Below are 25,333 nucleotides of genomic sequence, written 5' to 3'. Positions count from 1 at the left end.
CTGATCAGTTCATCACATTTTCTTATTATCAAATGCATTATCCATGGTCATTTTTTTCAGCACTTGTGCTAATGTTGCTTTCAGTTCCAGTCATTAGATGATCATGAAATCAACTTATAGGTGTTAATTGGAAAAAAATCATAAAAACAGAGTATCCAGATACATTGAGGATCACCTTTGTTCTGTCAACACGCTTGGTTTTTTGTGTTTTTTTTTTTTTTTTTTTGGTCCTGGTATTTCACCTCACTATTATTTGCTGTTTGGATAAGGTGTCCTACACTGGGTGTGACTGGTGGTTGGGTGATTCCAGGTCTTGTATTGAAGTGGTTTACTTTGTGTGAGTGAGTTTTTACTATTTGATACTCCCTAGGGTTAGGAGTGGAGAAGGCAGTGACACCCCACTCCAGTACTCTTGCCTGGGAAATCCCATGGACAGAGGAGCCTGGTAGGCTACAGTCCATGGGGTCGCGAAGAGTCTGACATGACTGAGCGACTTCACTTTCACTTTTCACTTTCCTGCACTGGAGAAGGAAATGGCAACCCACTCCAGTATGCTTGCCTGGAGAATCCCAAGGATGGGAGCCTGGTGGGCCACTGTCTCTGGGGTCACACAGAGTCGGACACGACTGACGTGACTTAGCAGTAGCAGCAGCAGCAGGGTTAGGAGTTCTCTGGTTGTGTAGGGTCTTGGAGTCAGTGCTCCCACTCGAAAGGCTCAGGGCTGGATCACTGGCCAGGAACAGTGTTACAACAGGTGCTTTGTTATGGCATTAAGTTAGATTAAAATAAATATCCAAAAAAGAGAAACCAAAGGTTAACCCCAGACAAATGACAGTTACACTGTCACACAAATAATAATTAAAATAATGGAATATACACATATATTCCAATACTGTTACAAACCTATAGCAAAATCTTTCTATTCAAGTTTCCCCAGCAGTGTTCCATCAGATACCAAGTAGATAGATGGTCTACTCTAAAATTGTTCCTGGAAAAAGAAATTCAGTAAATGGCTGAACTTACAAAATAGCTTTTTATTTTTAATAGAATTTTTCAGAGCTTTTCACGTGCTAAAACTACTTAAAAGATCATAAATTTCCAAACAAAGAATACGGTATATGTTGTTTCCAAAACTTATTTAACCATTAAATCCTTCGTTTGCACAATACATTTTAACATCTCTTGAGGAATAGAGCTTGTGAAACACTGATCTTGGTGCTATTTTATCTTTTGACCTTTGATTTTGAAAGAAAGACTTAATGAACATGAGTTTGAGCATATTCTGGGAGATAGTGAAGGACACAAAAGCCTGGGGTGCTGCAGTCCATGGGGTCTCAAGGAGTCAAAAACAACTTAGAGACTCAACAACAAAGAGATGTAAAGCAGTAGCTTTATTTTTTTGCAAAACTTTTAACATAACTCTTTTTCTTGTGCTTTACTAAGCTCCAGAGTGAGGTGTGGATGTGAAAAGAGTAATAGATGCTTAGTTAGAAAGGTAAAGAGATGGATGGGCCTGCTATGTGGACTATTTCTCCCAAGTGGTTTAACCTGATCTGTAATCAGTCTTCATAGTGTGAGTTGTGTGTCTTAACTTGCCACGTAAATAGGAAAGTGTTAATCCAGCAAGTCTGAGTTGCTCAAATCATGCACATTTTCAGAAGGGCCTACTTGTATAACTGGCCCTTGGCTAACTCCTGGAAACTGAGCCTTTGTTATTAACTGATAAGTGTTTTACATGCCTGAAACCTTGAGCCATGTTGTACCAGCTTTTCTAGATCATTTGTGCAAGAATATGATTGTGGTGAATTCCTGCTTTTCTTCTGGGAATCTGAAGATTTGGTGACTGAAGCTCATAAAAAACCTGGACTTGTAGACTCAAAATATCTTCCTTAGAAAACAAAACAAAACCCCCCAAAATTCACACTTGTTACTACAATTGGTTGCTGGGGGATTGATGAGCATGTCCTGTGCAACTCTCCTGGGAGAGGGCACTTGGAAACTGGTATCAGTATCCACCAGATTTCACCTCATGCACTTTTTTCGTGTATTAATCCTGTTCTATATCCTGTCACTGTAATAAATCATAGCTGTGAGTATAACAACTTTCAAGCCCTATAAGTCCTTCTACTGAGTCATCAAACCAGGGAGTACTGACACACCACGGGTGCCCATTTGTTTTGTAAGTTTGGCATACCTACCAGGTAGGTGGTCAGCAGTCAGTAGAGGAAAGAGTATTAATAAGAAGGATCATCAGACATCCTTCAAAGTATTTGCAGTTTGTATAATTGTTCATGAAGGACTTGAAAATTATAGCTGAGCAAGTTTATAAGCTTGTAATTAAGATACTATTAGGGCAATTTTAGACAAAAATTGTTGAATTCTTTATATAAATGTGGGTCATTTTGTTCTTTTTGAAGACTTTGGTTGTAACCTTTTCCTTAAATTAATATGTTGTTACGTATTGAGTGATTTTAGAGCTAGCAATAGTTTGTACAACTTTTAAGAAATAATGAAGGATTTCACTTGTGTTAAATAGCCTCATTAGATCTTTATAGTAATAACAAGCGGTTAATATATCACTTGCAGTTAACATATCACTTGCTGTGCGATAGTCACTAGTGCTTTTACTTGGATTATCTTGTTTAATCCTCACAACCACTTTATGAACCAAGTAAGTAATCATTTCCATTTCACATATAAGGAAACAAAGCTTTATAGAGAGTAAGTTAATTTGCCCAATGTCACATTCTCTAATAATTGGCAAAGCCAAAAATTGACCTATGTCCCAAACTTTTACTGAAGAGTCATTCTTTTTTTTGCTTTTTATTTATTTATTTTTTTTAATTTTATTTTATTTTTAAACTTTACATAATTGTATTAGTTTTGCCAAATATCAAAATGAATCCGCCACAGGCATACATGTGTTCCCCATCCTGAACCCTCCTCCCTCCTCCCTCCCCACACCATCCCTCTGGGTCGTCCCAGTGCACCAGCCGGCATTAGATCTAAAGGCAAGTATTACAGATAGCCACAATTAGCCTTGAAGACCCTCAGATCACCCAGACAATATAATATCTTTGTCAAAAAGTTCAATACAGTTTTTTCTGTATTCCTTGGAATAGGTCACCATTTTTTGGTTGAACATCATGTTATTTTAAAAATGTACTGTATTATTCTTAGCACATCACAAGCATACATGTAATAAGAGATATGAAAGATTTGAGTCCAACTAAGGGAATCATCAATGTCCTCATCTCAGGGCTCTGAGTAAATGCTCAATAAATGGAATGGCAGATATTTCAAACTAGTTTAATTGTGCCTGCTTCTCATATGTACTGTCATTCTCTTGCTGCCTACCTCACTGTTTATTTAACAGATATTTATTTAATGCCTAATACATGCCAGGGACTGTTTTATACAAGTGACCAAAACAGTTTGTGCTTTCTGAAATTTGCATTATGGGGGGGAAAGAGAGACAGAATGAGAATGCATATTATGTCTGAATGTATGTGTATTCAAGCACGTGATAAGTACCATAGGAAGGAAATACAGGAGGCAAGGGAATGCCAGGGCTTAAGAGGTGAAAGAGCAGTTTCTCAGGTTTTTTTTTTTTTTTTTAATGTATATATGGGGTGGTCAAAGAAGTCTCTCCAGAGGAAATAAGGGAGTAAGCCATGTGGCCATCTGGAAGTGAATGTTGCAGGCAGAGGAACCAGTCGGCAGTGAGGTGAGCATATATCTAGATGTTCAAGGAGCAACAAGGAGGCCAGTGTGTCTGGCACATGGTAAACAAGTGAGAGGAAGAGTAGTAGGAACTGAGGTTGTAGCGAGAGAAAGTGGGGAAGATACTGTAGGTCCTTGGAAGCCACGGTCAGGATTTGGGAGTGTTACGGAAAGCCATTAGAGTGCTTAAGCACATGAGAGATCATTCTGGCAGCCGTGGAGAGAAGAGATTGTTGGGAGAAAAGAGTAGAAACCAGGAGAAGGTAGGAGACTGCCATGAGAGTCCAGGTGAGTGACTTGAACTGATCTGGTGGCAGTGGTAGGAGGTGATGAAAAGTGGAAAGACTATGGTTTTATCAATGGGGTGGGTGTGGGGCATGAGAGAAAGAGTTGAGTGACCAATTTCTTTCATCCTGAGCAGCTGCAAAAGAGTGACGTTCCCATATATTGAGATATTGGAGAGACTAGGGAAGGAACAGATTTTTTGCAGGGTGGATGGGGGAAAATCTGGAGTTTAATTTTGTCCATGTGAATGAAATGCATGCTAGATACCAAATAGTGATGTTGAGTAGGCAGTTGGATGAATGCTATTTGAAATCATGAAATTAGATGAGATATAAGTACAAGCAGAGAAGAGATTTCTGGCAGCTATATCTGAGCAATTTTCTGTCATGTTGTCTTGCCATCTGCTTCTTGACTTTTTTTTCCCTCTTTCCCCTCTCTTGAGCACATACAGGTGAATTTATGTTGGCTATACCCGTGATATGATCCAATTAACATTACTTCTAAATAAGATGAAACCAAAATAGTACTACAAATGCATTATAGTTACATAGTGCTTTGAACTTAGTAAAGAATTTGCATTTCTCCAATGCCTGTTATGCACCAGTAATGTCTAGATAGTTCCATATATGTGATTTCATTGGATTTTCCTAAATGGTTACTTGTGTTTTAAGTGGAAATGATGAGCCTGTGGAAACACACTTCTAGAGAAAACATTCTTTTGTATTTTTAGGTTGTTCCAAATTTACAAATATAAAACACATCTTTTAATGGACAAGTGCATGTACATAAAAATTGCAGTTGCTGATATGTAGTAGAAAAACCACTAAGTAGCTATGAGCAAGTGTCTTACATGTCTCTCGGGTCCTGTTTCCTATTGGTAAAAAAAATAAAAGGATCAGCTTTGAGAAGGAACATGGTCGAGGAGTTCTCAAATAGTAGATTCAGATCAGTTGTTTTGATTTATGCTTCTATAGCCATGCTGTCCAATATCACTAGCCACATGTGTCTATTTAAATTAGTTTAAAATTAAAATTTAATAAAATGTAAAACTCCACTCTCTGTTGCACTTGCCACATTTCAAGTGCTCAATAACCACATGTGGCAGTGGATGCCACTTCAGATAGTGCAGCTGTAAAACGTCATCACTGTTTAAAGTCCTGTTGGACAAACATTGCTTTATACAACCATTTCTATAACGTAACTTTGTGGGGAGTTATCTGGTTAAATTTGCTTAATTTTAGAAAGTTCACTTTATTTTACCAACTTGCAAAACAAATGGAAATAACATTATTGATCTTTTCAAAAACAAAATGTAATATAGTTAGCTCATTTTCACATGTCATATGTTTGAATAGTTTATACTTCACATTTATATTTAAACAAACTCATACTACAAATAGCATAGGACTTGTCCCATTGTAATCTAATTGATATAATTATATTGATTACCTGTATGATAACAAATACTTTGAAACCCAAATACTAATGTAAGAAGTACTTTTTAAAAATGAAATGTTTTGGTATTATTTATGATACGAGGTGGTAAAATTCTGGCTTTTAAATTCTTAAGCTCTTAGAATTAAGAGCAATTTCTGATCCTGGGATTTGTGGTGGTAGAAATTATTCTTTCTAATATTCTTTCTAATATTTTCTGTAAACAGAAGAAAGGAATTCATCGTTGCTCACAGTGCAGACTACAATTTTTGACCTACAAGGAGAAACTGGTTCACAAGCTCGAACATCGGACATTTATAAAGCCTAAAGAGCTGGAGGGATTGCCTCCTGGTACAAAAGTGAGTTGTGTTTTTTTCCCCCTGGTATTCTTTTTTTTATGTTTATTTTTGGCTTCTTTATTTTTAATTGAAGGATAATTGCTTTACAATATTGTGTGGGTTTCTGCCATACATCAACATGAATCAGCCACAGATGCTGCTCTCTCCGTTTGTCCCACGCTCTCCTTTCTCCCGTGTCTGCAAGTCTGTTCTCTATGTCTGCATCCCCCAAAAAGTGAATTTTAAATAGGTTGTATTCTAACGTTATATGACAATAGAAATAAACCCCTTATAATATTAAAAATTGACTTCTGGTTGTCATGAAAAAAATTTTTTAGGTTTTATCATTCTTATGCTTAGAAAATTTTCTACCCATTGTTTTTTGAGTTGATTGAAATGTGCTATATTGGAGCATATTCATTAGTAGTGAGTGCAACTAGATGAACTGTAGACTGAGTCAGTGTGTTGTTTCAATATTCTATAGTCTGTTTTTGAGCTTTTCCAGTTGGCAGCTTATATGTCTGCTTCAGCTGGGGAGGAATCATGTTTAATTTATCTTTGTGTCTCCAACATCTGTTATAATGCCTGGAATGCCATGGTTTGTTGAAGTTAGTATTACTGAAACTACTCTTAGAGAAGCAAGTTCTCTTGATTAACATTGCTGTGTTAAGTGAGCAAACATACATCTGACTACAAATTTCATTTTCCCTATTTGCCTTATGTATATCTGTTTTCTCTCACTTCTTTATATAAAGTCAGCTTTTGACTGTTTGCTCCAGTGGAGAGATACATAATCCAAAGTGAAATAATTCCCAAACACTTACATATTTTGAGTACTAACCTTTGAATGTGAGTATGTCTGCTATTTGAGTTCATTAAAATAATGGAAAGCAGAGCTCTGAAGCTCTAGAGGGAGAGAAGCTATCCAGTATCTTTCCCTATAGGCCATTCATTCCATGCTGGAAGAAGACATGCAGAATTCTAATATTAGTATAAGCAGTGAAATCCTCTCTCATATCTTCCCTTATTAATAATAATAGTAATAATTAGGATAGTATAATAATAATAAAAATGATTGTTCAGTTTGGTCACTCAGTAGTGTACGAGTCTTTGTGACCCCATGGACTGCAGCACGCCAGGCCTCCCTGTCCATCACCAACTCCTGGAGCTTGCTCAAACTCATGTCCATCGAGTCGGTGATGCCATCCAATCATCTCATCCTCTGTTGTCTCCTTCTCCTCCCACCTTCAGTCTTTCCCAGCATCAGGGTCTTTTTCAGTGAGGCAGTTCTTCACATCAGGTGGCCAAAGTATTGGAGCTTCGGCTTCAGCATCAGTCCTTCCAGTGAATGTTTAGGACCGATTCCCTTTAGGATGGACTGCTTGGATCTCCTTGCTGTCCAAGGGACTCTCAGGAGTCTTCTCCAACACCACAGATGAAAAGCATCAGTTCTTCAGTGCCCCACTTGTTAGCACTTCAGAATTACGTTTTCAGTGTGCTTTTTCATTCATTCTATGATTTAATCCCTGTAACAAACCAATGAGGTAGAGAAGGCAGGTATTATTCCCATATTACAGATGAGGAGGCTTAGGATAAGTTACTTACTCAAGGTCACATGGCTAGGAAGAGGTAGTATTGAAAGTTAAGCTCAGGTTTTTTGACTCCTATTTCAGCGCTTTTTGTATGATACTAAGCCACAAGTATTTCATAGGCCTTCCTCATTTGCTGTTCCTTAAGTACATGGCAGTGGTATAATCAAGTTATTAAAGAAAATGTTAATAGGTAACTTTTTCACTATTAATCAAATGGGTATAATCAAACATTTATTTTTCTGAATATTAAATGATAAATTTTTTATTAGCTCCCTCTAAGAAAATTGAGTATTACCATGCTGTATGATGAATTGCTGTAACTGCCACAGTAACCTTTGGAACCATAAATCCTGCTCGATGAACTCCCAGAGAGAGCAGGTCACATTTACTGGAGATCTGTTCATTTGTTTTTAGAGGGGTGTAGGTACTTTTTTTTTAATTGAAGTATAATTGATGTACAATATTATATGTTTGGAGTGTGACATAGTGATTGTGGAGATCTGTTTTATAGTTACCAAGGAGTTATGCAGGCCTTTCCAGAGTTATCTCAGGATTTGAGATTTAAAATTTGACCTCTAGCTATTCAGTTATATCAGAACATAAAATAGCCATAGGATGAGCTCTTTTAACCTATTAAAATTTATGTTAACATATAAATGCCATCAATACAAAACCAGTATTACTGCAGTAAATAAATACTGAGGTGAATTTCATTTAATTGGTATGACTATTTATAGAATAAGAGCTGACTCATTGGAAAAGACTCTGATGCTGGGAAAGATTGAGGGCAGGAGAAGGGGGCTACAGAGGAGGAGATGGTTGAATGACATCATCAAATCATTGGACATGAGTTTGGGCAAACTCCAGGAGATAAGTGAAGGACAGGGAAGCCTGGCATCCTGCAGTCCATGGGGTTGCAGAGAGTCAGACAGGATTCAGTGACTGAACAACAACAAAAATTTAGAGTGAACGGGAGACTTCTTTGATTGTAGTTTATACTTAGATAGGACTTCCCTGGTGGCTCAGACAGTAAAGTGTCTGTCTACAATGTGGGAGATCTGGGTTCAATCCCTGGGTTGGGAAGATCCCCTGGAGAAGGAAATGGCAATCCACTCTAGTACTATTGCCTGGAAAATCCCATGGACAGAGAGAGGAGCTTGGTAGGCTACAGTCCATGGGGTCGCAAAGAGTCAGACACGACTGAGCGACTTCACTTTATACTTAGATATTTAACTTTTTGTATGGCAGTGATTTTTTTTCTGGTAACAGCTTTGTTAACATGTAATTCATATACCTTGCATACAATTTACCCATTTAAAGTATACAATACATTGGTTTTTAGCATATTCACAGAGTTGTGAAAACATCACTACAATATATTTAAGAACATTTTGTCACCCCATATCCATTAGCACCCACTCCCAATTTCCCCTCCACAACAACAAACTTTAACCTGTTTTCTGTCCCTATGAATTTTCCTGTTCTAGACATTTCATATAAATGGAACCATATAGTATCTACAATATGTGATCCTTTATGGCTGATTTCTTTCACTTAGTATAATGTTTCTGAGGTTCCTCCATGAGGTTCATCCTGTAGCTTGTATCAGTGCTTCATTCTCTTTTAAGACTGTATTAGTACTTATGTATCAGTACGTTTATAGCTGAATATTATTCCATTGTATGAATATACCATATTTTATTTATCCACTCATCAATTGGTGAGCATTTGGCTTGTCTCTGTTTTTTGGCTATAATGAATAATGCTGTCAGGAAATTTCATGTGCAGATTTTTGTATGGACATTTCCCTTGAGTGAAATTGCTAGGAGTGGAATACCTAAGGGTTATATAATGATTCTTATGTTTAACATTTTTTAAAGAACTGCCAAACTGTTTTCCAAAACTACTGTACCATTGTACATTCCCACCAGCAATATATGAAGGCTGAAATTTCTCCACCATCCTGTCAGCACATGTTGCTACCTGTCTTTTTCATTATAGCCATTTAGTTGGTCTAAAGTGATGTATTACTAGAGTTTTGATTTCCATTTCCTTACTGACTAATGATGTTGAGCATCTTTTCACATGCTTGTTTCATATGTATATTTTCTTTGAAGAAATGCCTATTCAGATCATTTGCCCATTTGTTAATTGGGTTGTCTTTTATTGAGTTGTAAGTTATGCTGTATACATGTCCCTTATTAGAGATATGATTTGCAAATATTTCCTCTCATTCTGTGGTCATCTTTTCATTTTCTTAACAATGTCCTTTGAAGTACAAAAGTTTTCATTTTTGTGAAGTCCATTTATCTGTTATTTCTTTGGTTTCTTGTGCTTTTAGTATCATACCTAAGAAATCATTGCCTAACCCAAGGTCATGAAGATTTACTCCTATGTTTTCTTCTAAGAGTTTTGCAGTTTTAGCTCTTACCATCTGGTCTTTGATACATTTTGGATTAATTTTTGTATTTAGTATGAGGTAGGGTCCAAATTCATTCTTTTGCAGGTAGATATCCAGCTGTCCTAGCACCATTTGTTGGTAAGACTATTGTTTTCCCCTTGAATTATTTTGGCACCCTTGTCAAAAACCAATTATGCTTTGCATAAAGTGTGATTTTTTAATATTAATGTGATGATTAATTTTCTAAAAGTATATATTACCTTTATTTTTATAGGTCACTATCCGAGCTTCAATTGAATCTCTTCATTCAGGACCATCAACTTCCAAGAGTATTCTATCTTCCAGTACTTCTTCAAGCACTTGTCTTCAGGTCTCACCTTCAACGTCTAAAACTACAACTACTGGAAGTTCTCCAAGATCTAATGCAAATGAATATAAGACAAGAAAGTTTAGTGCAACTACATCCACTGAAAGTAAGCCTAGTACAAGTAAGGAACGTGCAGCTAAATGCAGAGCAAAAACCTCTTACAAGCCAAAGAAAAAGCGCAACAGGAGAAATAAAATCAGCGTAGCTTTGAAGAACTTAAGGTAATATCTTCTATTCCTGATATACATTTCTATTTCAATATTAAATATTCAAGGTTATTTTAATATAGCTTACCATATCACCAGATAATGCACATTTACATGATAATCACTTATCTGGCATAAAGGCCAAGAAAATAAATAAAAAGATACTTTTTACTAGTGCTGAACAGAACTTGAATTACTGTACTTATTTTATAATTGCCATCTTCTACACTAATCTTATAATTTGTGCTTATATCTTATGATAGTTGAATTGGTTTATGTGATCCTTTTTATTCCAAGGAAACGTTAACTGATATTAGAGTTTTTACTCTAGCTTATTGTTTCAAAGTAGATTTTCAAATTCCAAGTCTGTATTTAAAGACTTAGTTTAAACGTCTTGACTCCAATTAATACAACATGAATAAGTCTTTACCTTATTTTTTGGTTTTACAATGTATTTTAATCATTTTTTTCTGTCTCCATAAGGTGTCGGGGAGTATACACGTGCATTGAATGTCATACCAAAATAAAAGATTTTGCAAGCCACTTTTCATTATTTACGCGCTGTAATTTTTGCAAATACAGCACTAACTGTAACAAAGCCTTTGTTAATCATATGCTGAGGTGAGTTAAACATGTACACAGCCAGTCAAAACTACCATTCAAGATAACTTGGTTTTTGAAAACAAAGCCACTTTGTCACATCAAGGATCTAAAAAGATCTAGCAACAGGGAACTTCTAGGATATTACGCAATACTATTTTCCAGCATAATAACTCATGAAATTAGTGGGACAAAATTTTTAGAAACAGTTAGGCTAATGAAATTAGAATAGGTTTGGTAGGGAAGTTATTTTTCTAAGTCTTTCAAAAAGTGATCCATAAAATTTCAAATGTTCCAAAATATCTTATCAAATAAGTGCCTATAACTATGCGGTGTTCCCCACTTCAAAGCAATCTCTTTTAGAGACTTCAGCTTTGTCAAAAATGCTAGGAACATCATCAGTGCTCACATGCTCATTCTCTCGTGTTCTTTATCTCTCATTCTCCCTCTAACCCTCTGTCCATTTGTTTTTCAAGGCCTCCATCTTTTCATTCATTTGATGAAATGTGAAATGAGACTGTAGGAATAGTCCAGTCATGACATTACTGTTGGAATTCTTTTTCATATGTCAATTATTTTACATTATTTGAGCACCTACCATGTACTCTATGCTAGAGAAAGACTTCAAAGCTCACATTACTTTCGTTTGAATCTTATTGGTACTCTATTCCTTCAGTACGGATTTTTCTAAATAAAAATTGTTCAGATACAAATATGCTAATTTGATTATTCAAATGGAGGTAGGTCCATTTATTTTCAGTCAAAAATAAGATAAAACCAATAAAAGTGGTTTCTTGGAGCTTGTAATAAAGGTCAAGTACCTTTACTCTGCCTGTCTTACTTTATGGTCATAGTTAGCTACCACTTTCAAGAATTTGCCCACATTTTTTAATGCCTTCAGCACTTAACTCTCAGTGTTGTTTTCCCCTTGATGATTCCCCAGCCCGACTTTATTGTACCTTGACTTTAATGCCAGCACTTCACATCCACCTGTAAGGCATTAAAAAATGCCACCATCCAATGTTACCTTGTCATATAAAATATTCATTCATTTTGAAATCTCATTACTTCTAGACTTTTAGTCTTGGCTCCACTTTTCAGTCCAGTATCACCAAATCTAATCTTATAGTTAACTTCAGCCTCAAAGTCATCTGTTGTGAATCTTGCTTTGTTTTTTCTTCTAGAATCCTTCATATATACAGCCATGCTTACCTTGCTATCCTTGACTCTCTTACCCTTTTTGATCTTTGCTCAGTTCTAGACTGTGCTTGATTTAGTCAGCTTTGAATTTATGACCTTTAATTTTAATGTGGTCGTCTCTTTTAAGACTACTTACTTGGTTTTGTCTACAACATCTGTGTAGATGCTTTTCAGTACCTTCAGGATTTTATTCTAGTCTCTCAGTTGTTAACCTTCAGTTCAGTGCAGTTCAGTTAAGTCGCTCAGTCGTGTCCATGTCCATCGAGTCAGTGATGCCATCCAGCCATTTCATCCTCTGTCGTCCCCTTCTCCTCCTGCCCCCAATACCTCCCAGCATCAGAGTCTTTTCCAATGAGTCAACTCTTGGCATGAGGTGGCCAAAGTACTGGAGTGTCACCTTTAGCATCATTGCCTCCAAAGAAATCCCAGGGCTGATCTCCTTCAGAATGGACTGATTGGATCTCCTTGGAGTCTTCAAGGGACTCTCTGAAGAGTCTTCTCCAACACCACAGTTCAAAAGCATCAATTCTTCAACACTCAGCCGCCTTCACAGTCCCAACTCTCACATCCATACATGACCACAGGAAAAACCATAGCCTTGACTAGATGGACCTTTGTTGGCAAAGTAATGTCTCTGCTTTTGAATATGCTGTCTAGGTTGGTCATAACTTTTCTTCCAAGGAGTAAGAGTCTTTTAATTTCATGGCTGCAGTCACCATCTGCAGTGATTTTGGAGCCGAAAAAATAAAGTCTGACACTGTTTCCACTGTTTCCCCATCTATTTCCCATGAAGTGATGGGACCAGATGCCATGACCTTCGTTTTCTGAATGTTGAGCTTTAAGCCAACTTTTTCACTCTCCTCTTTCACTTTCATCAAGAGGCTTTTTAGTTCCTTTTCACTTTCTGCCATAAGGGTGGTGTCATCTGCATATCTGAGGTTATTGATATTTCTCCCAGCAAGCTTGATTCCAGCTTGTGCTGCTTCCAGTCCAGCGTTTCTCATAATGTACTCTGCATATAAGTTAAATAAGCAGGATGACAATATACAGCCTTAAGTACTCCTTTTCCTATTTGGAACCAGTCTGTTGTTCCATGTCTAGTTCTAACTGTTGCTTCCTGACCTACATATAGGTTTCTCAAGAGGCAGGTCAGGTGGTCTGGTATTCCCATCTCTTGAAGAATTTTCCACAGTTTATTGTGATCCACACAGTCAAAGGCTTTGGCATAGTCAATAAAGCAGAAATAAATGTTTTTTGGGAACTATCTTACTTTTTCCATGATCCAACAGATGTTGGCAATTTGATCTCTGGTTCCTCTGCCTTTTCTAAAACCAGCTTGAACATCTGGAAGTTCACGGTTCACTATTGCTGAAGCCTGGCTTGGAGAATTTTGAGCATTACTAGCATGTGAGATGAGTGCAATTGTGCAGTACTTTGAACATTCTTTGGCATTGCCTTTCTTTGGGATTGGAATGAAAACTGACCTTTTCCAGTCCTATGGCCACTGCTGAGTTTTCCAAATTTGCTGGCATATTGAGTGCAGCACTTTCACAGCATCATCTTTCAGGATTTGAAATAGCTCAACTGGAATTCCATCACCTCCACTAGCTTTGTTAGTAGTGATGTTTTCTAAGGCCCACTTGACTTCACATTCCAGGATGTCTGGCTCTAGGTCAGTGATCACACCATCATGATTATCTGGGTTGTGAAGATCTTTTTTGTACAGTTCTTCTGTATATTCTTGCCACCTCTTCTTAATATCTTCTGCTTCTGTTAGGTCCATACCATTTCTGTCCTTTATCGAGCCCATCTTTGCATGAAATGTTCCCTTGGTATCTCTAGTTTTCTTGAAGAGATCTCTAGTCTTTCCCATTCTGTTTTTCTCTATTTGTTTGCATTGATCGCTGAGGAAGGCTTTCTTATCTCTCCTTGCTATTCTTTGGAACTCTGCATTCAGATGCTTTTATCTTTCCTTTTCTCCTTTGTTTTTTGCTTCTCTTTTTTTCACAGCTATTTGTAAAGCCTCCCCAGACAGCCATTTTGCTTTTTTGCATCTCTTTTCCATGGGAATGGTCTTGATCCCTGTCTCCTGTACAATGTCACGAACCTCATTCCATAGTTCATCAGGCACTCTTATCTATCAGATCTAGACCCTTAAATCTATTTCTCACTTCCACTGTATAATCATAAAGGATTTGATTTAGGTCATATCTGAATGGTCTAGTGGTTTAATTACTAATTACTCAGAGGTCATCTTTTTCATTTTTCCCAAGGTTAACCTTTTTCTACCTCAAATCTTTTCTCTTTCATCCAGACATTAATCTCAGAAAAAGACATGTCCATTTTTTCAAAGTTAGTTTTGCCCCTCATCTCCTTCATTTTCTCCATAATCTTATGCACCCTCATTTAATCTTTTTGTCTGTACCACATTCCTTCTGCCTACAAATATTTTCAGGGTTTTTGTTTTTGTTTTTGTTTTTTTTTAGTATGAGGGAGAGTTGCCTTTATTTTGCATATTTTCTTGTCTTCCTTTCACTGTCAACATTTGTAAAACGTACTCTTTTATATCTTATGTTGTCATTTCTTTACCCTTTGTAATTTGCATATCACCCCCATCTTAATCAGTTCAAGCTGCCCCTTTCAAGATTATCAATCATGTCCTAATCACTAAATGTATTCACTGCTTTTCATTCTTACTCTTCTATGACTTCATTGAGTATTTAATACTTCTCATCAGTCACTTTTGAAACTCTTCTCAAGTTCTCCTACACGATTACCACAATTTTTTTCTTTTTTGCTGCTCCTCTATTTCATTACCTTTTCTTTCTTCAGCTCTTCTTGCCTCTTTGCATTTCTTTTCTTGGTACCTTAACCACTCTGAGAGTTTCATATTTTACCTTTCAACTGTGAATCCTCCAATTTCAATGCTGAGTTTTCCTGAGATCCAACTCTTCATCTCAAACTATTGGATAGATCATGGGACACAAATGGTCAAACATTTTTGTCTGTCTAGGATCCAAGCTATTATTACCTCCTCCCCTTTAAGCTCAGTCTGTCTCAGTGCATCATTTGCATAAATGTGGAGCATCACCTGGAAATAATACACTTTTAAGTTTCTGAAGCCTATGGTGTTCTCCTGATCTGGCACCATTCATCATGGCTTCCTGAAAATCTGTCTTTCCGTAATTTACCACTCTGCCTCACAACTACTGCAGTGGTTCTGCACCTATGCCTCAGTTGTTCCAAACCAGACTCCAGCCACCCTTTCTCTGAGTATACTGCTGGGGGGAATGCTGGTCTCTTACTCTGTGCCAAACACATGGCTGCTCCAACAGGGCTTTAATTCTGCCCTGAATTTATAGGAGATTAAATTGAAAATTATCTTTGGTGTTCCTTAAGTTCATGGATCATTCTGTCCTCTCCCATTTGCCATAGGGTCCTCAACTGTATTGTGGGACCTCTGGCCCCATTCTACCCCAAAAATATCCCCAACTGGCCCTAGGCTTCCTTCATAAACTTTCTAATTTCCAGTGAGCCCCAAGCCTGTACTGCATTATCATCAGGGACACTTACTCATCGTTCGGCTCATATAGAACTGAAATTGTCCACTTTACTCTTCTAAGGGCTTTGTAAGTCTCTCTGTGTTTCCCCTACTTCATTCATGCCTTGCTTCCTTGGTTGCCTCAAGTACCTCCCCTTAATTGGATACCCTCACTCTGACTCAGTGTGGACTTTTGTCATAAGATTGAGCCCTGTACATACAGAAGCTTCGTTTTCTCAGAGGTCAAGTATCTTTATTCTCAGCCCATACCAACTCTGTATGGGCCCCTCATACAGTGCCCCCTCAGAAGTCAAGCCCCTCAAAATAATTGATCTTCCCCAGTGTATAGTTTGTCCCATATTCCATAGAGTGACTTTTTCTTATTCTTCGTTGTTTGGCATGCTTCTCTCCTTCCCTCTCATTTTACTTTCTATGAAGTATCTGATCACTGTGGTCCCTCATAGGAATCAGTTGTTATTTTTTAAGTTCTGTACTATTCAGCTATTCTGCCTCATATTAAATATGTGTCTGTCTTACCTACCTGAGAGAGTGGTTCTTTGTATTCACCATGGCATCTATTCTGAGGACTTTTTCTTGGGGGGGATAGGTAGTCATTCTTTTCCCATGTATACATGGTATGTTGATGGATAGTTAACATGTGTTTAAGGGTATCCATTGAATTGATGTGTTGCCTAGTTTGGGTCTGTCGGTGCAAACTAGGGTTAGTACAGTTTCAGTAAGTTTTTCAGATGATTAGTTTGTGTAAGAATCATCTGAAAATCTTATTGAAACTGATTTCTGGGCACCAGCACCAGAGATTAATTCAGTAGGTCTGGAGTGGGAGCTGAGACTTTGTATTCAGTATTTCTAATAAGCTCCCAGGTGATGCAGATGCTGCTGGTCCTATGGACCACACTTTGAGTAATACTGTGCTATGCCAAAAGAAAATGAAAGTGTTAGTCGCTTAGGCATGTGCAACTCTTAGCAACCCCATGGATTGTAGCCCACCAGGCTCTGTCTATGGACTTCTCCAGGCAAAAATACTAGGGTGGGGAGCCACTCCCTTCTCCAGGGGATCTTTCCGACCCAGGGATCGAACCCAGATCTGCATTTGCAGGCAGATTCTTTGCCTTCTGAGCCACCAAGGATCCTGGCTAATTCTGCCTGACATTCTAATACAGGAAAGCTTTCCTTATCAACTTAAAAGGCAATATAGAAGCTGTTAACATTGACTGCAAAATTTTGTTAGTGGTTTTCTGTTCTGTGCATAGAGGAAGTATTGTTTTAACTCGAGTTCTGCTTCCTTTAATTGATGTTCTTTAAAAGCTCTTCCAGTAATTGCAGAAGATTCTTTAAGTGTTTACTTTTACTGATGGTAGTGTCACTTGGCCTAAGAAACAGTTTCTTCCAGGGTCCCCAGGCTAAGTATATTGATTAGAAAGTAATAAATAATAATTATTCCTAACAGTTTATATTACAGCAAAATATATCATTAGCAAGTAACTTTTAAATTGTTCTCAACTCTTATTAAGTGAAAAAATTAATTTGATGCTCTTTGCATGTTTAACTCGTTATTTTTTTTATAGTAGGGAAGTATAATTTAAGATTATTCTCAGGGAAATATGTTAAAAATATTTAAATACAATGATAACATGAAATGTAAGATAAAAATCTTGAATTAAACAAATGCTAATAGAATTTTATAATTTAAATTGTCTTTTATTCAAAACTAGGAAACTAAGCATAGGCTTGAAAAATTGTCATAAAATTAATTAATGACTTACTGTATAATAAAATTTCATTTGTTTCTTGTCTTTCTAGCTCTCATACCAGCCAGCCAGCTAAACGAGTCTCTATTTTTAAGAAGCGTTGTAGAACTCTCAGGTAAGTAATTTTTTTTTTAATTCTCTCTATAGTAACTTTTTAACCTGATGCTGGAGTGCCTAGTTTGGAAAATGATTGCTACTGGACATAATAGAGTTCTATTCATTATATCCTTAGATCAAAGAGGGGATTACCTAATATTCTCCAGCTAAACTTTGTTTCAGTGATATTAGGCATTAGGATGAAACTTTCATGAATTTGCATTATAAGATTTAAAAATAAGGCTCTCCAGCAATATTTGAATATTTAAAAGACTTTTAAGATAGTTGACAAAGTGACTAACACACTTTTATTTTTGAAATAAAAATACACAACTTGTTTACTATTCCGAGGAATTGTGAACATTTCTGAAAGGATTGATCATTAATGTTGGTGCTACTATACACAATTAGCTCAGAATTCACTAGGGACCATTTTTTCACATTCTTCTAATTCCTTTTCACTCCATTTTCCTTTGGTTAATTATTTTGTTATTGCTATCATTGCTATTTGAGATACCAGTGTCAAGGTCTTTATATTGATAGCATCAGGCTAAGACATAGACTTAAGTTTAGCCAACACTTGTTTTAATGCTTTGGGTTAGTGGAAAAGGAGAAGAGGGGATGCTGTGACTCAGGATCTTGTATTTTGATCTCTTCTGCCTCATTTGCTCTTCCCCAGATACCTGCATGGGTAGCTAGCTCTGTCGCCTCCTTTAGATCTCTCCTTGACCACCCCATTTAAAATACCATCCTTTCCCCAGGCCCACTCCTGACACTCCCTATCTCCCTTTCTTGCTTTGTTTTTACTTCATGGCAACTTTTTACTGTTCAATAGATTGTATATTTCATCCACTTGTTTACTGTCTGTATCTTCTCACTAGAATGTGTATGAGTTGGGTATTTGGCTATGCCAGACATTTGCTGGGCATTCAGTAGTGGCCTGGCATATGGTAGGCTTCTGTGAATATTTACTGAGTAAATTAATATTGAAAGTGACATATGTGGAGTGTGTAGATGATAGACCAATAATAGCTCATAGGAAGAGGAAAGTTCTATTCCATTTTTAAAAAATATATCAGTGAAATTTTAAAACTATTGCTGAATTCAAGGAATTAGGAAATACCAATTAACTTTATCTAGATGTTAACATTTACTAAAAAATTTTTATAATAATGAAAAGGATTTATTAATTCTAAAGATGAGAATTTAATTTGATTTTTATCTCACTATTGTCAAACTGAGTTGTGTGCTTGGTTCTTAGATTTAATTGTACGACTTTTTTTCTCACATAGGGTGGGTCTCAAATTTAAATAGAAAATTGGTGATTTTCTGTGTATGGAAATTTTCATACTTAAAATTTTAAGAATAGTAAATTTATAATTGTTATTTTATTAAAATTCAGTGTGTGTTTTTAAATTCATTGTACATCTATCATGTATAACACAAGGTAGCAAATTCTGTGAAGATGACAGTGATGAAGTAGGCTTGGTACCAACCTTCAAGGAATGTACAATTTATAAGATGTGAACATAAGTAACTACAAAAATTAATACAGGGAGGTTTGTAATAAGTGTAATGAGAGTTACTGATTTGAAGAGAAAGAGACGTTTCCACTTTTAAGAACAGGCACAGGGGCATTTTGGTTGGAAAAACAGCATGAATGAAATTTAAGAAAGGAAAAAAGCAAATGATAAGCACAGTGAATGACAAGTAGTGCAGTTGGGATGAAGCATGAAGTTCATATAACATAGTACTAAGTTCAGAGTCTGGGAATAGATCCAGACTGTGGAATCCTTGAAAAAGCCTAGGGAATTTGGACTTAATTTGAAGATGTTGGGAAAGCCATTGGTGCTTCGTGTGGAATCAAGGATACTAAAGGAAGATCAATTTGGAGGGGTATACAAGGTGAGTTGTAGCTACATGAGGCATGTGCATTCTTAGTCGCTCAGTCATGTCCAACTCTTTACAACCCCATTGGCCTGCCAGGCTCCTCTGTCCACAGAATTTTCCAGGCAGGAGTACTGGAGTGGGTTGCCATTCCCTTCTCCATGGATCTTCCCCACCCAGGGATCAAACCCAAGTCTCCTGTGTCTCCTGCCTTGCCAGGCAGATTCTTTACCACTAAGCCACCTGGGAAGCCCACATGAGGCACATAGACTGATTAAGACTGATTTAATAAGATAATCTGGGTTGAAGTGGTATCACACCACATTTAAGAATATGGGCTCTAGAATCAAAAGGTTCAGTTTCAGACCTGGTCCTGACCTTGGTAAGTTATTAAACCTGAACCTGTCCTCTCTAAAAAAAAGTTAAAATTATAGCACCTACCTCTTTGGGTTGTTACACAATATAGGTGAGATGATATATCTAAAACTTCAGCCTACACAGAGTAAGTGCTCAATAAATTGCTAATATTGAATATTATAAAATTTTTCAAATAGTGATTGTCTTAAGGGAAAAAGAGTCAGAAATAGCTACAGTTCTGAGCATTTATGTCAGGGGCATGGCATCGTTAAGGAGACCAGTCAGGAGGAATGACTTTTCCCAGGTAAGGAGGAAAGTACACGACTTGAGTTTCATGAAGATCATTTCTAATGTGACAACTCAGTGTAAATATCCAACAGGCTGTTAAGAGTAAAGCTGCAAGGGAGAAGTTAGTCTAAACTATGCTATGAATTTATTCCTATACAGGTAAAGTACTTAATTTTAAAGTATTTAAAATTTAAAGTATTTAATTTTAAAATGAACTGCAAAAGTATATTTATGCTTTGTTAATAAGCTGATAATTGCATGATTTATGTTTACATAATTTATTTTTAAGACCTCATTTCTTCTCTGATTTTATCATCATTTAAATAGGACATTAGATTGTAGGCTTCACAGAGTATCCTTTTTTGTTCACTCTTGTAACACAAATACATTCTAGTAGTACAGAGTATGTAAAGAAGGTTCTCAGTGAATATAGTGAATGGATGAATCTTGCTTTGCTGATGGGCAAAGGCAGAGAAAGATTGTGCCTTGCACAAGTTATACAAGTTGTTAGTGGAGTCCTGACTGGGTTTTAGTTCTCTCTTCACTCATAGCTTTTAGAAACCACATGAGAGGGAACTAGAGAAGGAAATGGCAACCCACTCCAGTACTCTTGGCTGGGAGATCCCATGGACAGAGGAGCCTGGCGGGCTACAGTCCATAGGGTTGCAAAGAGTTGGACACAACAGAGCAACTAAACAACAGCGAGGAGAGGGAACAGCATATACAGCATTAAATGTTCACATAATATAGACATGACTATGCCATTTTCTAGAGACATATTTATACCCTTTCATATATATTGGGCTTATATAACAAAATTTGGAAATGGTGGTCACAACACACACACAAAAAAGTTATTATGTGGAAAAATAATAATTGAATTTGTGTATGGATTTTTTTTTAAAACAAAAACCTTTTCTGTCTTATTTTTTTTTAATAGGGGCATTACTCTAGTGTGCCTTAAATGTGATTTCCTGGCTGATTCTTCTACTCTGGATCGTATGGCTAAACACTTAAGTCAACGTAAAACTCACACTTGCCAAGTTATTATAGAGACTCGTAAGTATATATAATTGTGTTAACTTTAGATTTCTGATACTTATTCCAGTGGTTTTGATCAACCACAGAACAGGCTCTTAGATATTAATAGTTTCATTCCTCATACATTCTTTAAAAACATTTTATTTTATATTGAGGTATAGTTAATTTACAATGTTATATTAGTCTGGTGATTTAATTATACGTATATATACACATATATTATACATACACATATATAATTGACTGATTTAATTATACATAAATAGATTCTTTTCATTACAGTTTATTGCAAGATATAAATATAGTTCCCAGTGCTATACAGTTGGAACCTTCTTCTTTATCTATTTTGTATATGGTAGTTTATATTTGCTAATCCCGAACTCCTAATTTATCCTTTCCCTCCCTTTCCCCTTCTCATTCCTCATATATTCTATTTTAAATGTAAAACTTTTTCTAATTTCAGTTCCTGAAGGTACCTCAGCTGTGAACCCATTTCTGCGTAAGTTTAATATTCATTCAGTGCATTTTTCTTTGATGGATTTTAGCAGTATTGCATTTATTGAATGTATCACTAATAGAAATGAAAAATATTAAATATTTTGTTTTTGTTTTTGTTTTTAAAGCCTCTTGTTGAAATAGATTCCTGCTCTATGGAGCTCGTGCAACCTGGTGCAAGAAAAGTTGGAATTTCCTAAGTTCAAAGTTCTGATGTGTTTTCTCATAAAAAAGCAATTAAACAGCCAAGTTCATGACACTAGTTCTCGTTATTCAGCTCTTTTCAGCTGTCGGATGGCACTAGAATCTTATTCCACCTTATCTTTGTGTCAGGTTAACATACCTTAACATAAACTTTTTTCCTGTTGGCTCTCTTCAGAAATAACTTTTGTTGCTATGGTCTTTTCTTGCTTTGCTTAAAATAATTCGTGTTTTTCTCCGCTATACTTGCTTTCAGAATACTGCATTCCAAATGATGTGACTGTTCATCTTTTTTGTCTGTTTTGTCTGGTTTCTTAGTTAGTTTCTTAGGAGATTACATTACATTTTTAGGTCAGATAGTTATCTTTTTCTTCATTCCTTGTCTGTCATTGTTCTATTTTTCATATCTTTCAGATGCAGAAGCAACACAGAAATTTCAAATAAAGTCCAGGGTATTCCTGGTCCGTGTCCCCCTTCGATGGACACGTCTGATGCCTGTCCTCTCTTTCCAAGGAATGTGAATTATTTGACTGTGAGACCTCCTCTAGATTTTGGCCTTAAGAAATCAAATCTTAGGGAGAGTCCCTTCCTTCATGACTGGCCTCCTATAAGACTGATGCTAATTTGGCCAGAGATGACCTCAAGGCCCACCAAATAGAGCACAACTTTCTGCTGGGGGCTTTGGTTCTTGATCTTAAGCTCATGGGTTGATTCTGACCAAGAAAAGCCCATCAGATCAATGCTTCAACATCCAAGTTGAAGTTGGATCATTCTGGCTGCTGCTCTTTTATCTTCCTCTAGTGTGCATGCAGTCCAGGGAATATAAAAACTGGTTATATAGGGAACCAAGGTAACTTTTACTTTCATGTTCTTGAAGTTTCTGAAGTTACAGTTCCAAAATCAGTTAGTTTTACTGTTGTTGTTTAAAGTTTTTTCCAGTATTAGACTTATTCAGCAATACTACTATTCAATTTTTTTTATTTTTTTAGTCTAATTTAATTTTGTTATCTTTGTTTTATGTTGTCTTTGCCAAATTTATTAATGTCTGTTTTGTTATATCCTCTTTTCTTTCTTCTCTTTAAAACTTGTTTTGTGTTCATTTTCTTTCGTTAATAACTCAAAAAAATCCTTTGAATTCCCTACAGATTTTATGTAGCTACCTATTGGCAGCTTCTTAATTTGGTAATTATTCAGACCACTAGACGTTATTACATCCACTGTCTATCTTGGAACTATTGTTATCTTAGTGATTGTGGGTTCAAAGGCATGAAGAATTGGCAAAGAACACTTCCTACAGACCTTAAAAGGAGTTTTAACGTTGCATTTCTGTACATCTAATGCATACTATCTTCTTAGCCATTAGTGTAATTCCTTTGATAAAGATAATATATTCAGAAAGTATTGGGACCAAAAAATGCACTTGTTTCTTGCCCATATATATATATAGATGTATATTTTTTTTAATTTGGTGTTTGTTTATTTTGGTTACATTGAATATAGATTTGCTGAACAGTTTTGATGTTATTACTTATTTTTTTAATAAAATTTGTATTGTTAAAGTGCCTCTGGAATTATTTTCTAATAAAGAACTTCGACTAAAAGCTGTAGATTTCCATACATCTAGGAGCGTTTCTTTGCTTCTTACATGGAAGCCTGATTACTTGGCCTACAGACTGAGTGCTTTATTCAGTCTATCTTGTAGTTTTTCCTTCAGCACAGTTAAAAGCTCACTATGTATACTTTAGGGATTCCCAGATAGCTCAGTGGTGAAGAAGCCACCTGCCAATGCAGGATGTGCAGTTTCGATTCCTGGGTCAGGAAGACCCCCTGGAAAAGGAAATGGCAACCCACTCCAGTATTCTTGCCTGGAGAATCCCATGGACAGAGGAGCCTGGTGGGGTGTGAGCAACAGTCCATGGGATTGCAAAGAGCCACACACAAGCACCCACATGCATCCATCATCCATCCATGTATACTTCCGTAATTTTGAGAACTTTGAAGACTGGCAGGAGTCCCTTTATAATTTTAATAACCATGAAGCCACGTGGACAGGCTGAGAAGTTGTTTGACTCAATCATGAGTGAGTTTTATTTTTCCCTCTAAACATTGGAACTTCTTGAACTGTACTGTGAAACTTTGTTTGAGCTGCTATACTACTAACCTGTTATAAGAATACCATAGACTGGGTGTGCCGGGGACCAGCCCCGGCTGATCCAGGGTATTCGAAGGAGAGACGGCATAGGCGAGGATCAGGATACAATAGCTTCAATTAGATATTAATTAAAGATATAAAGAGTAATAGGATGAGGATAGCTCAGTAGGAAAATTCAGTGGAGAAAAGAGGCTGAGTAGCTTGGTTTACGCGGGGGACCAATAAAACTTCAAGACAAGAAGCTTGCACCACTTACGTAGGCCACAGGCGTCCTTCCGTTCTCCCGAAGGAGAGGAGACACTGAGGCCTCCCCGGTCGGATCTTAGAAGCCCAGGCATAATTAGTAAGCATGGTGGGTTCCGCGCTCCAGATGGAGACTCAACCAGAGTGAGAGGGCGAGCGACATGGGGAGACCAGTATTTCGAGAAACTGATCCAAATTCTTTATTTTCCATGGTCTACTTTTATACACTGAGATGTTATGCAAAAGTCACGTGGGGTCAGCAGTCCTGACTTTTATTAAAGTCAGGTGCTTCACACAAATGTATACAGAGGTCTTAGGGGTGTTACATCATCTTCTGGCCAGGGGGGCCTTCTGACAATTTACGACCCTCGTGACAGCGGTCAGTCAATCAGGACACTTATTTCTCCAGGGCTGATTATTCTCAAAACAGACGCCACCCAAATAAAGTTACATTCCTACAGGGTGAGGGTGTAGTGGGTTTTAGTTAAGGAAAGAATTTACTTAGCCTAAGGTCTAACGTGATTAATATCAAAGGTTAATACTTATTTCTTCTATATATTCATTAGTGTGTGTAAGGGCAGGGGATGTGGAGACTTAGCAACAAACATTGGCTCAACAAATGAAAAACCCTTCACCAACACAATTTCTAATCAGCCCATTATACTTATACTAATAGTTTTCTAACTTTTCTAAGGAACCTGTTTTTAGAAGGTTTAAAGCATCTTGTGCCTCTCACGGTTGGGAGGCTGTGAGCGATCACATGTGGCCGGACGAGCCTGTCAGGCAGGCCAGAGAACCTTCAGAGGAGTTTGTAGGTTAAAACACTCTTGTCACACCCAAGAGTTTTTATTGACTGGAGCTCTAGGTTAACTCCTTCTCCGAAAGAGGTGGTGGGGGACAGCCCCCCGTAAAGTCAGAGATGTAGGTGAGCACAAAGTAGTAAAGTAGGCAGGCTCTGGTTATGGGGGTAGATGCTCGAGGAGTTCCAGGGGGACTCCTGAGGCTCGATCCCGCCTTTGCGTATGTCGAGCCTCCTTCCTCATGACCTTTGTCATGGGCGGAGTACCTCACTCTGGCCCCCAACATGGGTGTCTTGTAAACAGTAGAAATTTATTTC

General features: G+C 37.1%; 1 protein-coding gene across 12 annotated transcripts in view; it reads left to right on the top strand.

The window, feature by feature from the left end:
- ZNF280C (zinc finger protein 280C) overlaps positions 1-23,380 on the top strand; it is a 66,515-nt gene extending 43,135 nt beyond the window's left edge. For all 12 annotated transcript variants that reach the window (XM_061407927.1, XM_061407934.1, XM_061407924.1 and 9 more), the window contains 7 exons: positions 5,670-5,801; positions 10,048-10,361; positions 10,830-10,967; positions 17,509-17,571; positions 21,025-21,143; positions 21,589-21,624; positions 21,749-23,380. In XM_061407927.1, coding sequence (XP_061263911.1) covers positions 5,670-5,801; positions 10,048-10,361; positions 10,830-10,967; positions 17,509-17,571; positions 21,025-21,143; positions 21,589-21,624; positions 21,749-21,759 — 813 coding nt within the window. In that variant the 3' untranslated portion in view covers positions 21,760-23,380. The remainder of the gene's footprint in view (positions 1-5,669; positions 5,802-10,047; positions 10,362-10,829; positions 10,968-17,508; positions 17,572-21,024; positions 21,144-21,588; positions 21,625-21,748) is intronic.
- Positions 23,381-25,333: the final 1,953 nt, after the last annotated feature.

Source organism: Bos javanicus, chromosome X, assembly GCF_032452875.1.
Source record: "Bos javanicus breed banteng chromosome X, ARS-OSU_banteng_1.0, whole genome shotgun sequence".
Taxonomy (NCBI): domain Eukaryota; kingdom Metazoa; phylum Chordata; class Mammalia; order Artiodactyla; family Bovidae; genus Bos; species Bos javanicus.
Note: the sequence above shows the minus strand (reverse complement) of the source record. Positions and strands in the feature narration are given on the sequence as shown.